At 37.0% G+C, this 16,026-nt stretch overlaps 1 protein-coding gene across 3 annotated transcripts in view; it reads left to right on the plus strand.

The window, feature by feature from the left end:
- Positions 1-4,971, plus strand: part of PIK3CB (phosphatidylinositol-4,5-bisphosphate 3-kinase catalytic subunit beta) — a 201,602-nt gene extending 196,631 nt beyond the window's left edge. For all 3 annotated transcript variants that reach the window (XM_040636757.1, XM_040636756.1, XM_040636758.1), the window contains exons 22-24: positions 1,284-1,429; positions 2,920-3,052; positions 3,449-4,971. In XM_040636757.1, coding sequence (XP_040492691.1) covers positions 1,284-1,429; positions 2,920-3,052; positions 3,449-3,586 — 417 coding nt within the window. In that variant the 3' untranslated portion in view covers positions 3,587-4,971. The remainder of the gene's footprint in view (positions 1-1,283; positions 1,430-2,919; positions 3,053-3,448) is intronic.
- Positions 4,972-16,026: the final 11,055 nt, after the last annotated feature.

Here is a 16,026-nt window from a genome sequence, read left to right on the forward strand (position 1 = left end):
AACGACATATTCTTTCAATATAAGATTTGGGGAAAGGGGCACTTGGGTGGTACAGTCGGTTGAGCATCTGACTCTTGGTTTCATCTCAGGCCATGGTCTCAGAGTCATGGGATTGAGCCCCACTTCAGGCCCTGCACTCAGTGGGGAGTCTGCTTGGGACTGTCCTTCTCCTTCGTCCCTCCACGCCAGATTCACTCTCTCTGTCTCTCAAATGAATAAATAAATCTTAAAAAAAAAAAAAAAAGATTTGGGGAAGAATTAATGAGAAGCTCCTGAAACACTAAGCCAAAAAAAGCTTTGTCAAGGAAAAAGATGGGCAAAAAGGAAATGTAGTCATAGTTTACTGTTGCCACATGGCTTAGCTTTGAAATGTATTTATATAGCCTGAAGAGTGTAAACACGGAGTGTTGATTTGACCAGAAATTATGATATACTGTGCCTCGTTGTATAGCATTACATCAGCACAAAGTACTAAGTCTTTACCTTCCATAATTTATTTGAAAACTAGGAGGTAAAAAATAAGTATAAACATACCATTTTTAAAAAATGGAGGAAAAACCCATGAAAGAGTGGGGAGAAGTTACCACTAAATAGTAGCACTAAGGGTGTTGAGAGGGCTGCTGGGGCAAGACTGTACTTTTTTTGTTGTTTCCGTATGTAGAAATATTGACCAAAATAGTTTGATACATAGAACTATTTGACTTTTTTTTTTTTTTAAGATTTTATTTATTTATTTGACAGAGATAGAGACAGCCAGCGAGAGAGGGAACACAAGCAGGGGGAGTGGGAGAGGAAGAAGCAGGATCCCAGCAGAGGAGCCTGATGTGGGGCTCGATCCCAGAACGCCGGGATCACGCCCTGAGCCAAAGGCAGACGCTTAACAACTGCGCCACCCAGGCGCCCCTCTTTTTCTTCTTTTTTACTTTGACTTTTTAAAGATTTGTCTTTCCCACTGGGTAAATGCAGTTTAATATCAGGTCTGGGTTATTATTAAGTGTAAAAGATCTATGAGTGTTAGAAACACTCTTCCCAAGTGACCCAATAGTCTTTGAAAAGAGAGAAGGGCTCATGAACATTTTGTAATGTATGTAATTATCAAATCACTATGTTGTACACCTGAAACTAATATATTATTGTGTATCAACTATATATGTCAATAAAAAGAGTGAGAAAGGGGCTCAGTTGAGGATCAGTGTAGTGTTGGGGGCCTAGGACTGCTGAGATCTTGCCTTTCTCTTTGGAACCAGAGAAACAAGAGAAGCTAAGTTCCATTTGTTTTCCAGCTCTTCCACATTGACTTTGGACATATTCTTGGAAATTTCAAGTCTAAATTTGGCATTAAAAGGGAACGGGTGCCTTTTATTCTTACCTATGATTTCATTCATGTGATTCAACAAGGAAAAACAGGAAACACAGAGAAGTTTGGCCGGTGAGTATTGCCCTCATGTCATGGATAAAACATACCTGACATTCTCTCATCTGACTAGCTGGACTAGCATTTCTTAACTGAGATATATTTAGATCAGGGAAATATTTAGTGTGCTAACTGGGGGCTTTTGGGGAATTTGCCTGTCAGATCCATGTTCTGGTTCAGAGTGGAGAAACGGAATCTAGAAATTTGAAGTAAGTTACTGTGTTTTATTCCAATAGTATACCGCTATTTATCTGTCCTAGAAAATTCTCTGAAACTATTAAGACATTTCATAATGAGATGCTGAGAGGGACAGGCATTTTGCTCTCATTCTAAGGGAGCCAGCGTTCAGAACTTTGTAATCTCTGATCTAGTCCTTACTACTTGTAGGTATCCAAGCACATTACTTGTCTTCTTGTCTTTGTTTCTTCATCATAAAATAGGGACAAAAGTAATTAAATTTTAGGGCTCTTCTGGAGCACCTGGGTGGCTCAGTCAGTTAAGCATCCGACTCTTGATTTTGGCTCAGGTCATGATCTTAGTTTTGTGGGATCGAGCCCCATGTCAGGATTCCATGCTCAGTGGGGAGTCTGCTCCTCTTCCTCTCCCTCTGTCCCTCCGCAAGCTCGCTCTCAGTCTCTCTCTCTTAAATAAATAAATTTTTTTTAAAGATTTTATTTATTTATTTGACAGAGATAGAGACAGCCAGCGAGAGAGCGAACACAAGCAGGGGGAGTGGGAGAGGGAGAAGCAGGCTCATAGCGGAGGAGCCTGATGTGGGGCTCGATCCCATAACGCTGGGATCATGCCCTGAGCCAAAGGCAGACGCTTAACCGCTGTGCCACCCAGGCGCCCCTAAATAAATAAATTTTAAAAATTTAGGGCTATTACGGTAATTAGAGTTAAGTTATATGATGTGACCAACTCATACTTATGTGCTTGCCAAATGATTGCTGTTATCATTTGTAGTTCTGCCTGAGTTTCTGCAGAATATACCTCTGGGTGTTCATTTTTCTTTTTGGCAAAATTAGGAAGATAGCATTGAATGGTCCTTTTGAAAACTATCTTTAAGAGGAGAGAGAGGGAAAGCAAGATGATATGGAATTGCAATGCAGAAGCACTGATACTGACTTGGGGGGGGATCAAAGAAATAGTCTCTGGAGTTAGGCTACAAATCTAGAATCTACAAATATGTTCAGAAATCCTCATGGATTATAAATTACCACGTGTTTTAGAACTAGTTTTTGGGTCTCAGAGAATTAAAAAGCACAGAGTAAGCCATTTATTAGAATTTCAATTTAGTGTGTGTGATTTTAGACAGCTAGATTTAGTCTATGTAAATTTTATTCTTGGGACAATTTTCAAAGAGTTTTAAAAAATCAGAAATGAACCTTCAGGAGAAAATTTCCAGCTCATACGGAGTCTAGATATGTCTCTCTTGTTTGCCTTCATGAAATTTGCTCTCCTCTCTAATACCATGTTCTTGTGATTTGTTGCATCAACTGCAGCTTCCGCCAGTGTTGTGAGGATGCATATCTGATTCTACGACGGCACGGGAATCTCTTCATCACTCTTTTTGCACTGATGTTGACTGCAGGGCTTCCTGAGCTCACATCAGTCAAGGATATACAGTATCTTAAGGTACAAACCCCTTTTCTTTGTATATTGGACTTTGTAGGCATGAAGCTCAACTATACCTATCTATTTCATTTAAATGTTCAAAGGGAATGAAATAAAGCCGTTTCCTGTTAGACTGTTCTTACCCAGGAATGGCAGTGACAAGCAGCTTGAGTAATTGTCTTGCAGTAATCCTAAATTTCATCTTCAAAAACCCTTTGGCAGAGATTATATTATATATATATATATTATATTATCACCCTACCTTTTGTCATTCTTCATCCTACAAAAGGCATTTAAATAAGAACATGAGGCACACAGCTTGATGGTGGCTGGGGAGGCATGGCTGAGATTTTGACATTTGCATGTCACTGTGGAGGATATATAAGATAAGATTTTTTTTTTCCCTTTCATTTTTAGGACTCTCTTGCCTTAGGGAAGAGTGAAGAAGAAGCACTCAAGCAATTTAAGCAAAAATTTGATGAGGCACTCAGGGAAAGCTGGACTACTAAAGTAAACTGGATGGCCCACACAGTTCGGAAAGACTACAGATCTTAATGATCAGCCTTTGCTCCTAATGTATTTGTTGGTTTTGTTTAGTTTTCAATTTGCACTTGCACTAAATTGAACACGACCCTGCCAGAGATGTTATAAAGGGAATGAAATCCTGGAACTCAGTTAAATTAAGACCAAGGCATCCCACAGAACCTAATCTGAACAATCCCCAATGACCACCCTCTGCTTTATTGAATGCTTCCAAGATTCATCATGAAAACTCCCAACATAATGGATAATCATTTCCTGCTGACTTTGCACGCCGAAGAATGCTACTAGAGATTGTTTTCTGTCTTCTTCTTCTCCTTCTTCTTCTTCTTCTTCTTTTTTTTTAAGTATTTGGTACTTTTCCAGAAAGGTGTAAATACTTCTTTTTGTATTGTGACCAAGTGTTATCACTCAGCCGACTTATCCACACATGGGGACTGGTAGTTGTTCTTAAAAGAAAGGTATCTTTCTTCCCTTTTTAAATTATATCAACTATAAATTATAACATAATTTGAAATTATGATTATTTTTCAAAAGAAATCTTTAAATCTGTGGAAAGATTAGCTCTTCTGTTGATATTTATCTGCCATGACAGCATCATTCCTACCAGACTTGGTGAAAATCTGCTCGTGAGGCAAATATAATATATATGCTGCATATATATTTATAAAATTTCTAGTGGGAGTTCTGTAAAAAAAAAAAAAAAGACATTTCTTTGGTTTTTTTTCCATCTGTGTTTTAAAGTTTTACAAAAAGAGCTTTTTCCTAAGTTTCCTAAGTTACTTTTTTAGTTAACTATATGAGATCCAGTTCTTCCAGTTGCTTCTGTAATGAGGCACATAGTAATTTCAGTTTTTACATGGTATCTATGAAAGAGTTCACTTCATAGAGCATAATACTTGAGCAAATGCATCCAAGACAGAAAACAAATGAAAAGAAACTATTTATGGAATCATCTCCAGACCTAAAATTCAGTATTTTAGTAAAATGCCAGCTGTTCTTACTGTATTTATTAAAACTTGTAATAATGTGATTTTTCAAGGATATTAGTTCAAATTGAAATGGTTTCATGCCACATGGAATTCTTTAATTTATTTGTTGAGGTACCATACATTTAGGGTGCTAGATGGCAAATAATGTTAATATGTGCAATAAGAACTACTGGTTTGAATGTGTAAATGGATGCTCTTTCTGAGTACTGGCAATATCCAGCAAAACTACTGCTTTTTCTCCAAAGACTTTTGGGAGCTCTCAATCCTCAGTGACATGAAAAAGAGAACCGAATATTTACCCTGTGACTGAGTTTTCTATAGGAATTTTATTAAAGATTGTTTAATTTTGTTGTTCTCCTTAATGTTCTCAGTCAAATAAATGGGTGAGCTGGTTTCAGCTGCTCTTGGGATGTGTGGGCTGCTTCTTTATGGCTAGCACAGGCCTTTAGCTCTTGGCACTGGAACTCTAAGAAATGGTCAAGTCAATAAACAAATCAATCTGAGAAGTAGGCTGAGGCTCATGGTCTCCTCTCTGACTTCTCTCTGCTTCCCGGCCCCAGCAGGCAGTGTGGGAGGCCTCTTGGATTTTGGTAGGAGCATGAGGCTCATCAAGTTTTCGTATCTTTGCAAGGTGCCCTGACGTTAGGGAGAGTGCCCCTTCAGTGACTGAGTACCCAAGCCACGGCCAGACTATGGCCACTTTGTAATTCTCTTCCACGGGGCAGATGTTCAGAGCAAGTCATAGTTTCTTAGTTCTGTCAGCTAAGGATGGATATTGGCCTCTGAACTGACCATTCCCAGGGCTGGTTCAGACTTAAAATTCCAGGCATAGGACCGTGGAAGGATAGATTTGTTCAAGGATCCTTGTCTGGTGGCAGTCTATGTTTACATGCACTAGGTCTTGCTGGTCAGGGGTTTGGAGACTGGTGAACATTGCCAGCTAGAAGTGGACACCACTGTTTCTAGAGGAGTTTACTCAGCCCATAGGGAGCCTTGGTAAAATACATGCCAAATCAATGAATGTGAATGTGAAGAGTAAGAAAGGTAAATGAACCCTCCTGGACAGTGCTGGGCCTGAGCCCAGGATGGTTTGGACTCCTCTCCACCCTCTCTGCCATAAGCCCCTCAAAGATAACCAGGACACTGTGATACAGTAGCCCCTGTAGCTGCTGACCACTCCTAACGGATGCTCCCCACATACTTGCTGAATTGCATATTTCTGATTCTCAGGGGCTGTGGCAGAACCAGAGAAGAGGAGGTAGAAGGCAGAGGATAGCAGCCTAGAAGCCTGGGCTGCAGGATGAGCTTGTTGCATGGGGGCTGGTTATCTAGTACCTTGGCTGTTGAGTGCTCTGGTCAACAATAAATCTTAGCCCAAAACACTTGGCTCCTTGTCTTTTGGTCCTGTCCCAAGTTTATCCAATGTTTTGGAAACCCTGTGCATTTCCATACTTGAGGGCAGCCTCTGTGTCTGCCTGGGTCTGGGAAGACAAAGGATGGCTTTGTTGAACAAGTAATTCCTGAGTATTAACCTCAAAAGTCTATAGGCAGACCCTAGGCTGCAGAGACCAATATTTGCAATCCAGATCTTCCTCTCTTACCCTTGAGTAAAGTATTTTTTTCCCAGGGTCTGAGCTTCCTAGTTTGTAAAATGGGACTGATAATAACTGCCATACTCATTTCTGTGTGGTGGGAAGAGGCTAGGTTAAGACTTTGAATGAGACCATAGGCTGAGTCCCAATTCAGAGGCAAACTCCTTTCTTTCCCTGCTTCCCCCACTTGAAAGCCACTAAAGGGAGGAATCTCAGGGAAGGAAAGCACCTTCCAGAGCTCTGTCCGAGGAGGTCCCTGCAGTGTCTTCTCAGTTCTGCCTTGTCCAGCCCACAGCCCTGACTATTAGCACCAGACCAGTCAGGCACCCTGTAATGCAGAGGTCACTTGTCTGCAGAAGGTAAAAGGTCCATGGGGTGGAGAGTAGAGATGGACATGTGACCCTGACTGTTGAATGGGCAGCTTTTAAAAAGGAGGGGGCAAGTGCTAGGGTTTCTTGGAGCAGAGGGCCTCTGGGCTGAGTCTTCAAAGACAGATAGAAGCTAGGTGAAGGGGTGATAGGTAAGATTAAGCAGGAAGGTACAGCATGTTACAAAGGCTTGGAGGGGAGGAAAAACGGGATCCTTGGGCAAACAGGCTCAACAGTTATTTCTTTGCATCTGCCTCTTCCCCTTCCTACACTCCAGAACGCCGCACTTCTCAGGGATCCAGACAGGATCTAAACTTGTCATGCCATCCTGGAGCCTCCTCCTCTTTCACTGTGGCAGTTTTATCTCCCTTGTCTGATGATGGGAAAAATGTCTGACATCACCTGCTGGACTATTCCTGCTCTAAAATGTATAACTAATGGATTTTTTGGAACTTAGGGTTCCTTCCCACTTTTGGTAAAGCCCAGGTTCAACACTCAGAAAACTCTCCCCATTCAAATCCCCAACTTTTTTTTATTGTGAGAAATGGCACATAAAGTGTATAAAATAAGGCATATAAATAGGCTTAGCAAATATTCTAGAGCAGACATCCAGAAAACCATCCCATAGGTCAAGAAAGAACATTGCCAACACTTCAGAAGCCCTACCAGTTCCCCTTCCTGGTCAGGACTTCCTCCTCTCTGCCAACAAAATCACTGTCTGTTTGATGGCAATCATCTCCTTTCCTGACTTAACAGTTACGCTACCTACTTCTTGGGTCAGGCTTCTTTCGCTCAACGTTATGTCTTTCAGGTTCAGCCATGCGTTGGCATCATTCTTTATCATCACCACACAATATTCCATCTTAATGAATACCCTATAATCTATATATCCTTTCTACCGTTAGAACACATACATGTGGTTTCTAGTTTGAGGCTATTATAAATAAATAATGCTGCTATGATGAGTATAATTTATCTGCTGATTCACAGATGTATATATTTCTTTGGATGTATATACTTAAGATTAAAATTAATTGGTCATAGGATTATGCATACCTTTATTTTGACTAAGGAATGCTAAAATAAGTGGTTGTGCCAACTTACCTTCCTCCAATTCTTAATTCTTATCGCTCCATGTTCTCACCAGTACCCAGTTAGCCAACATTTTAAAAACTAGCCATTCTGATGTGGGGGGTGAAAAAATTTGCATTCTCTGAAGAGTAATGAGATTAAATTGCTTTTTTTCCTTTGTGAATTGCCTGCTTAAGTCCTTTGTCCGTTTATTTATTTGGATACCTGCTGTTCGTTTTTTTTTATTGTTGTTCTGAAGACAGTGTTGTTTTTAATATTGCTTTTTGTTTTTTGTTACGTGAAATTATGTGTTTTGTGTACAAGCTTTGTGTCAGTCACATGTTGAAAATATGGTTTCCACTCAGTGTGTGACTTTCACATTCTCTTAATGTTTCTTCTCATAACACAAGATCTTAATTTTAATGTAAAATTTATCATTATTTTCCTTTATGGTTAATATCCCTTGTGTAGTATTTAAGGTATGTTTCTCTACCCTAAGGTCATGAAGATGCTCTCCTGGACTATTCTCTAAAAGCTCTTCAAAAGAAAAAAACAAACCTATTCCATTTAGATCTGTAATGTACCTGGAATTGCTTTTTATAAATAGTGTGAAGTGTTTTTTCCTAGGCACCAAGTTGTCATAGTATCTTTTATTGGGATCCTTTGACCACTGTTCTATAGATCCACCTTTGTCATAAGCCAGGTGTCCATATATTACAGGAGCCTGCTTCTGGACTCTAGAAGATATCCAGTAGATTTCACCTCCCTATTTTTATTTTTTAAGTTAATTTATCATATTCATACATAGCATTTAGCGTGTACTAGGCATTCATCTAAACTGTGTATATTTAATCTGTATAACAACCTTACGTACAGGTGCAAGTGTCCTTCCCTACTTTACAGATGAGAAAACTGAGGCTTAGAAGGTTAAATAATTTGTCCATAGTCAGAAAGTAAGAGCCAGCATTCAAACTCAGGGAATCTGTCTTAAGTGTTAATGCTCTTTCCTCACAATTATCAAATGATGCCTCAATACACATTTCAGAATCTGCTTGTTGAGATCCACGAAAAGAAACCTGTGGAAATTCTGAATGAAATTGCATTATAGATTAGGTTGAAACAAATTCACATTTTAAGACTATTGACTCTTCCAATCTATGACAATGGAGTAAACTTCATTTAGATCCTCTTTAATTTATGTGCACAATGATTAGTTTTCTCTGTAGAGTCTTCTATAGCTTTTGTTAGATTTCTGGGTGATTTTAAGTTTCATTGTTGCTAATCTATAGCAGTGGTTTTCCAAATATGGTCCCCTAAGTAGGATTATTAGCATCTCCTGGGAACAGCTTAGAACTACAAATTCTTGAGGACCTCCCCTCCCCTCTGCAAGACCTACTGAATCTGAACCACTAGAGATGGAATCCAGCAACCTGTATTTTAATACAGCTTTAACACGTTTCAGAGCAATAAATAGATACACAGTTGATGTTTGCATTTAGCAGACATACTTAACATTCTATTAATCCTATTTATAGAACTTATTTTGATTTTGCACACATGATCTACAAATACAGTTTTATTTCTTCCTTTCCATTCCCTTCAACATTTTGTTTCTTTTTCTTGATCTTCTGCCCTATTTAGGAATTGCAATAAAATGTTGAATAGAAGCAATACTAAATCTTTTATTGATCTCAAAGGGAAACTTTTCAATATTAAGTATGGTATATGTTCTGGAATCTGGATCTTTTACCAGATTAAAGAAGCATGCTTCAACTCCCAAGGGATTTTTTTTTTCAATCATGAAAGGATTCTGAGTTTATCAAATTATTCTTCTGCATTTTACTAAGGTTTTTCCTCATTTGGTAAGTTGTATCAATTAATGTTCAAATTTTAAACCATGGTTTACATTCCTGGAATGAGCCCAACTTGATTGTGATGTATTTTTTAAAATATACTATAAGATATGATTTGCCAATATTTCATTTGGGATTTTTGCATCTATTTTTATCAGTGGGATTGGCCCATGAATTTCTTTTAAGATCTGTGTTAGGTTTTGTTACCAAGGTTTTGTGACCTTATGACACAGGTAAGATTGGCATTATTTCTTACTTAAAAATCTGATAAAGAGTTTTGACAGTGACCTGATATTTTCTTTGAGGTATGGATTTCATTAATAGGTAGAGGAATATTCAGATTTTTATCTTATTGTGTCCATTTTAAAGAGTTGTAATTTCTAGGAATGTGTCCATCTACATTTTAAGTTTTATTTCTATAAAGTAATTGATGTGTTAGGAGTTTATTAATGTTGCATTATTATATTGATGTCCTCTTTTCATTCTTGTTTGTGGTTAGTGCCTTCTCTATTTTCTTCATTAGTCTCGCTAGAGGTTTTTCCATTATATCAGTCTTTACAAAGAATTTGCTTTTTGGCTTTTTTGATTCTCTAATGTTATGTTTGTTTTCAACATTCCTTTCATCCCTATTATTTCCTTCCTTCTACTTTATTTGGTCTTACTTTCCCCTCTCCAATTTGTAAGATGGTTGCTTAGTCAATTGATTTTAGCTTTTATAATAACAATCTTTATCTGCATCCCCTAAGTTTTGAGATGAATCGTCTTTTCATCACCATTCAGTAAAAAGTATGTTCTAATCTCCATCTTTCTTTCTGTGCGAATTGCTGATTATTTACAAATATATTTCAAATACATGTGAATTTTCTCATTACTATTTTATTGTTGATTTTTAGATTGATTGCATGGCATTCAGAAAACATCTGTATGATTTCAATTCTTTCAAATTTGTGCGGCTTGTTTTTATGACTCACAATATGGTCAAGTATTATAAATGTTCAGTGTACATGTGAAAAAAATCCATATACTGCAAAAGTGTTCTACATATGTTCATTAGATCAGTTCTGTTGAGTTGTTTATATATCTTTATTGGGTTTTTGCCTAGTATCTATGAGAGATAAGTTAAGATATCCCACTATGATTTTGGATTTGCCTATTCTGGTTATGTCGGTTTCAATAGTTTGAGGCAATATTATTAGGTGCTTACAAATTTAGAGTTGATTTATATCCCTGGTGAATTGAACCATTTAAGAAATTGTTTTAAAGTGTTCTCTGTGTTTCTGGCAATGCTTTTTGCTTTGATGTCTACTTTAATTGATATTAATATAGTTATGCCAGCTTTCATTTGGTTAGCGGCTGCATGGTACATTTTTTCTTTACACCTTTTATAGACCTTATAAATGTTTCTCTTGTAAATTGCAGGTAGTTTTTTCTTTTTAAATCCATTTAACACTTCTTATCTGTTAATTTAAGCATTCACATTTACATTTAATGTAATTGCCAATATATTTGGGGTTAAGTGAACCATTTTACTATGTAGTTTTATTTTTTTCTAGCTTTTCTTTCTTTGTGTTCCTTTTTCCATGATTTTCTTTCCAGCTTTAATGGAATTTTAAAATATTTTTTCTATTAATTTGGAAATCACAGTCTCTCACCATTCTTTTATTGATACACTAGGTTACAACTTGCATACTAGACTTAATCTTTGTCTAATGTTACTTGGTACTTTTATCATCTTCCCAGACAATGCAAGTAACTCTTCTTACTTCTCTCCCAATCTAGATGCTATTGTTGTTGGATTTTAATTATATATCATTGTTAAATCCCACAGGAAAGCATTGGTTTATACAGCCACTGTTCATTTAGCTATACAGATGGTCCCTGACTTAACAATGGTTTGACTTAAGATTTTTCAGCTTTACAACAGTGTGAAAGTAGTACTCATTCAGTAGAAACTGTACTTTGAATTTTTAATTTTGCACTTTTCCTGGGCTGGTGATCATGTAGTATGATACACTCTTGTGCTGCTGGGCAGTAGCAGCAAGCCATCACTCCATTTCAGGCATGCCATCATGGGGGTAAACAACTGAAAAACTTATAACCATTCTGTACCTATACAATGGTTTTTACTTTCAGTACAGTATTGAATAAATTACATGAGACATTCAACACTTTATTATAAAATACGCTTTGGGTTAGGTGATTTTGCTCACTGTAGGCTAATGTAAGTGTTCTGAGCATGTTGAAGATAGGCTAAGCTATGATGTTCAGTCAGTTTTTAATGCATTTTTGACTTAAGATATTCAAATTACAATGGGTTTATTGGGACATAACCCCATCATAAGTCAAGGGAGATCTGTACCTATGTTTTTACCATTATCATTGATTTTCATCCTTTTTCTTGCATTTTCAAGTTTTCATCTGGGATCATTTTTTTCTTAGGCCAAAGAAAACCCTTTCATATTTCTTTTAGTTTTTACTCTTGATTAATTTCATCAAACTTTTGTTTGCCAGATAATAAATGGTAGTTTTGCTGGGTATAAAAATTTAGGTTGGTAGTTAACTTATTTTAGCACTTTGAAGGGATTTTTCCACTGAAAAATCCATTTTTTCTACTGAAACAGTAACATTTTAGTGTGTATTTTTTCTACTAACTGCTTTTAAAGATTTTCTGTTTGTCTTTGGTTTTTAGCAGTTTTACTATGATATGCCTGGGTGTTTTGTTTTGTTTTGTTTCTGTTTTTTGTATTCTCCCTGTTTGGTGTCTGCAGAACTTCTTGAATCCATACCTTGCTACCTTTCATCATTTGGAAAATTATCTTCAAATCTGTCTCTGTGTAATTCTCTTTTTGGAACTCCATTTATACTTATTTGACCTTTAACCGTGTAGTCTATATTTATTACTTTCTCCTCTATAATCTCTTTGTATTTTTCTTCTAGATCTTTCCTTCTTACCTGTTTTCCAGTTTCGTATTTTTCTGATCTTGAGTTACAAATTTCATTGTGTATTTTTCAATTCTACAGTTTCTGTTTGGTTCTTTTTAAATTCTTTTTTTTTTCTGTTCCCTTTGAAATTCTCAGAGTTGTCTTTATTATTTTGAACATTTTAAACATAGTTAAGTTCTACATTTAGTGAACTCTTAAACTGCAGACCCTGTGGGTCTGTTTCCATTGCTTCATTATTTTTGCTGACACCAATTTATGTTGTTGCGTCTCATTTGCTTGTGTATTTATTTATGCTGCATACTCACATTCACGGTAACTCTAATTTCAAAAACAAACCAGCTCTTTATTATTATTTCTTAAGTTATGCTCTTTGGAATCCCAGCCCAAAGTGTGGGAATTTTGTTAGAGTTCCCCAGCATTAGCATTCATGGACCCCAAGTTGTATCTCCCTAGCCCTGCTAAGCTATCAAAAGTGCTGTTTAGTTTCTTTACCTCTTATTGTGGAATCAGTAAACATTCCCAGGGTTAAGTGGTTCCAAATGCCTGGCTCACAATTTTGGGTTTCTGTCTTCTGCTACATCTTGGCATAGAAATTCATCACTGCCTTTTTAGCTCTCTGGTGCCTTCAAGAAGATATGTTCTCTATTTTGATTGTTTTTTTTAAGTTGTCATTAGCAAGAGAACTGTCAGCATTACCTTTTCCAACTTTACTCTTAACCCTACTAACTCTCCACCCACTTTAATGTGGCTTCTGCTTCAGTTCATTCAGACTGAGTGTTAATTTTGCCACCAGCATCCTGGATGTTGCCAACTCTAATGGACACTTTCCAGTTCTCATCCTCCTCACTTAAGCAGCAATGTGACATAGTTAACTATTCATGTTTTATAATACTTTCTACATCTTAGGATTTTCCTTCTATATCTTAGGATTTTCTACCATCTCAAAACGCTCCTCATTCTGTTTTACTAACACTTGAAAAAATATATAAAGACATACACATTATATAGGGTGTCTCTTTTCTTTCTTTCTTTTCTTTTTTTTTTTTTTTTTACAAAATTGCACTATGTTTATACCTGCTTTTCTGCAACTTGCTTTTCTTTTACTCAAAAGTAAGTTACGGAAATCTCTGCACTTCATTCTGAATGGATGGACTAGTTTCTGGTGTACTATAATTTATTCAGTCATTTCTCTGTAAATGGGCATTCACAATTTCCAGGGTTTTTTCCCCCACTATGAACAATGCTGCAATAAACATCCTTATGTATATATTCTTATATATTGTTACTGATGGCTTTGTTTTTATGGGATAGGTTCCCAAAAGAAGAGTGTGGTGTGTAGGGTATGTGTGTGTGTGTACACACGCTGTTTTAAAAATCTTTATTGTAAGTACACGTTAAAATCTTTATTGAAATTTAACATTCATATAGAACATATAGGCAGAAAGGTAAGTATCACATAGTTAAATAACTTTATTAATTTTCAGGAAGTAAATCCATCTTTGTAACTAGCACCCACATCAAGTAGAAAATTATTCACCTCAGAAATTCCTCTCATGGTCCTAGTTACTAACTCCCTCCTAAAGTGAGTATTATGTGGATTTCTAAAACTACATATTAATTTTTGCCTGTTTTTGAACTTTATGTAAATGGAATTTTTAAATTTAACGAATGTCAGATTTTTTTCCTAAGAAGTTAAAATACTTATTTTAACCCTCAAAGTGTAAAGGGGTGCCCTTCTACATCTCAGACAGCAATATGTCATTGTTCTTTTTTTTTTTTCTGTTTTCATTGTTAAAATAATTTTCCTAACTACGAATTAATCTGAGCATTTAAAAAATATATTTGCTGGCTATTTGATTTCATTTTCTATGGCCCATTCATATCCTTTCCATTTTATAATTAGCCTGATTCTTTTTTTTTTTTTTTTTTTAAGATTTTATTTATTTGACAGAGAAAGACACAGCTAGAGAGGGAACACAAGCAGGGGGAGTGGAGGAGGGAGAAGCAGGCTTCCCGCTGAGCAGGGAGCCTGATGCCGGTTCATCCCAGGACCCTGGGATCATGACCTGAGCCGAAGGCAGATGCTTAACGACTGAGCCACCCGGGCGCCCCAATTAGCCTGATTCTTACCAACTTCTAAGAGCTCTTTATATGTATCTTGACCCTTGTCTTTTACGTTACAAATTTTTTCCAAGTTTATTGTTTATTAGCTTTGTCTATGGTGTTTTTTACAACTTTTAAATTTCTACATAGTGGAACATTCTGTCTTTCGTTTTATAGTTTCAGGATTTTCTTACTTAATGAAGATCTTCCTTGCCCTTGGCCAGTCTCGGATACTGTAGCTCTTCAGGGTTTAATTTTAGGCCCCCTTCTTTTTTTTTGTCTACAAACTCCCTAGTTGATGTCATCCATTCCCATTGCTTTAAACCTCCCCCAAATACCGATGATGGCCATATGTATAGCTCCAGCCCAAACCTTTGAGCCACAGTAAGGTGAATCTGTCTACTGTCAGTGAGGGGTATGCTAAGTCCTGTATGTGGTCCCTGACCTCCAAGCTTGTTAGAGGAAGTAGATACTGTGAATTTAAAGGGGTAACTGGGAGACTTGTTGATCTCATGCACGTTTTGTACTGCTAGAAAGGAAAGGCTACAGCCAAAAGATTAGTTCTGGAATATAGTAGAACTACTACAAATCTATTAGAAAATGTCAATTCAGAAGAAAAACAGGCAAAAGAAAAGGTAATTCTTGGAAAAGAAAAGTGGCCAATAAGCATGTAGGACAATCAACTTCACTAGTCATCAGAGAAAATAAAATGAGATACCATTTTTTCAGGGCACCCGGCTGCCTCACTCAGAAGAGTATGCAACTCTTGATCTCGGGGTTGTGCGTTTGAGCCCCACACTGGGTGTAGAGATTACTTAAATAATAAATAAAAACTTAAAAATAATAAAGTAAAATGAGATATGATTTTTAAAAAAAAAAACCATTGGATTGGCAAAATTTTTACATCCTGACTACTTCAAGTGTTGAAAACATGAGGAAAAGAACTTCTACTGCTGGTCGAAATTTATAATGGTCCTTTGAGAGCAATTTGGCAAATATCTAATACTGATGATGCACCGACCCTTTGATTTAGCAATTCCACTTCTGAGTATCCTTAGGGCCGTGCTTCTCAATCTTTGATGTCCATATAAATCACCACAGGGCCTTGTTAAAGCAGAGATTCTGATTCCGTAGGCCTGGGGAAGGACCAGAGATTCTTAATTCCTAACAAGCTCCTAGGTGATGTCATTGCTGGTAGTCCAGGGACACGCTTTAAACAGCAAGGCCCAAGAGAAACTCTGATGCATACCCTCAAAGGACATAGACAAAGATTAGAGCACCGATGGTATTAACGAGCTTCTGAAAACCACTGAGGTGAATGGATGGCTAAAGTCGTATGGTTGAAAGCAAGAGTTAAAAGGAACTGGAGTTACACATGCCAACCTAGATAAATCTCAAAAACCATGTTGAGTGGGGAAAAAAAGCAAGTTGCGGGAAGGATATATAGAATATTTAACATTTTAAAGCTTTTTTTTTTTTTTTAAGATTTTATTTATTTATTCGACAGAGATAGAGACAGCCAGCGAGAGAGGG

This window comes from Ursus maritimus, unplaced genomic scaffold (assembly GCF_017311325.1).
Source record: "Ursus maritimus isolate PB19 unplaced genomic scaffold, ASM1731132v1 scaffold_20, whole genome shotgun sequence".
NCBI lineage: Eukaryota > Metazoa > Chordata > Mammalia > Carnivora > Ursidae > Ursus > Ursus maritimus.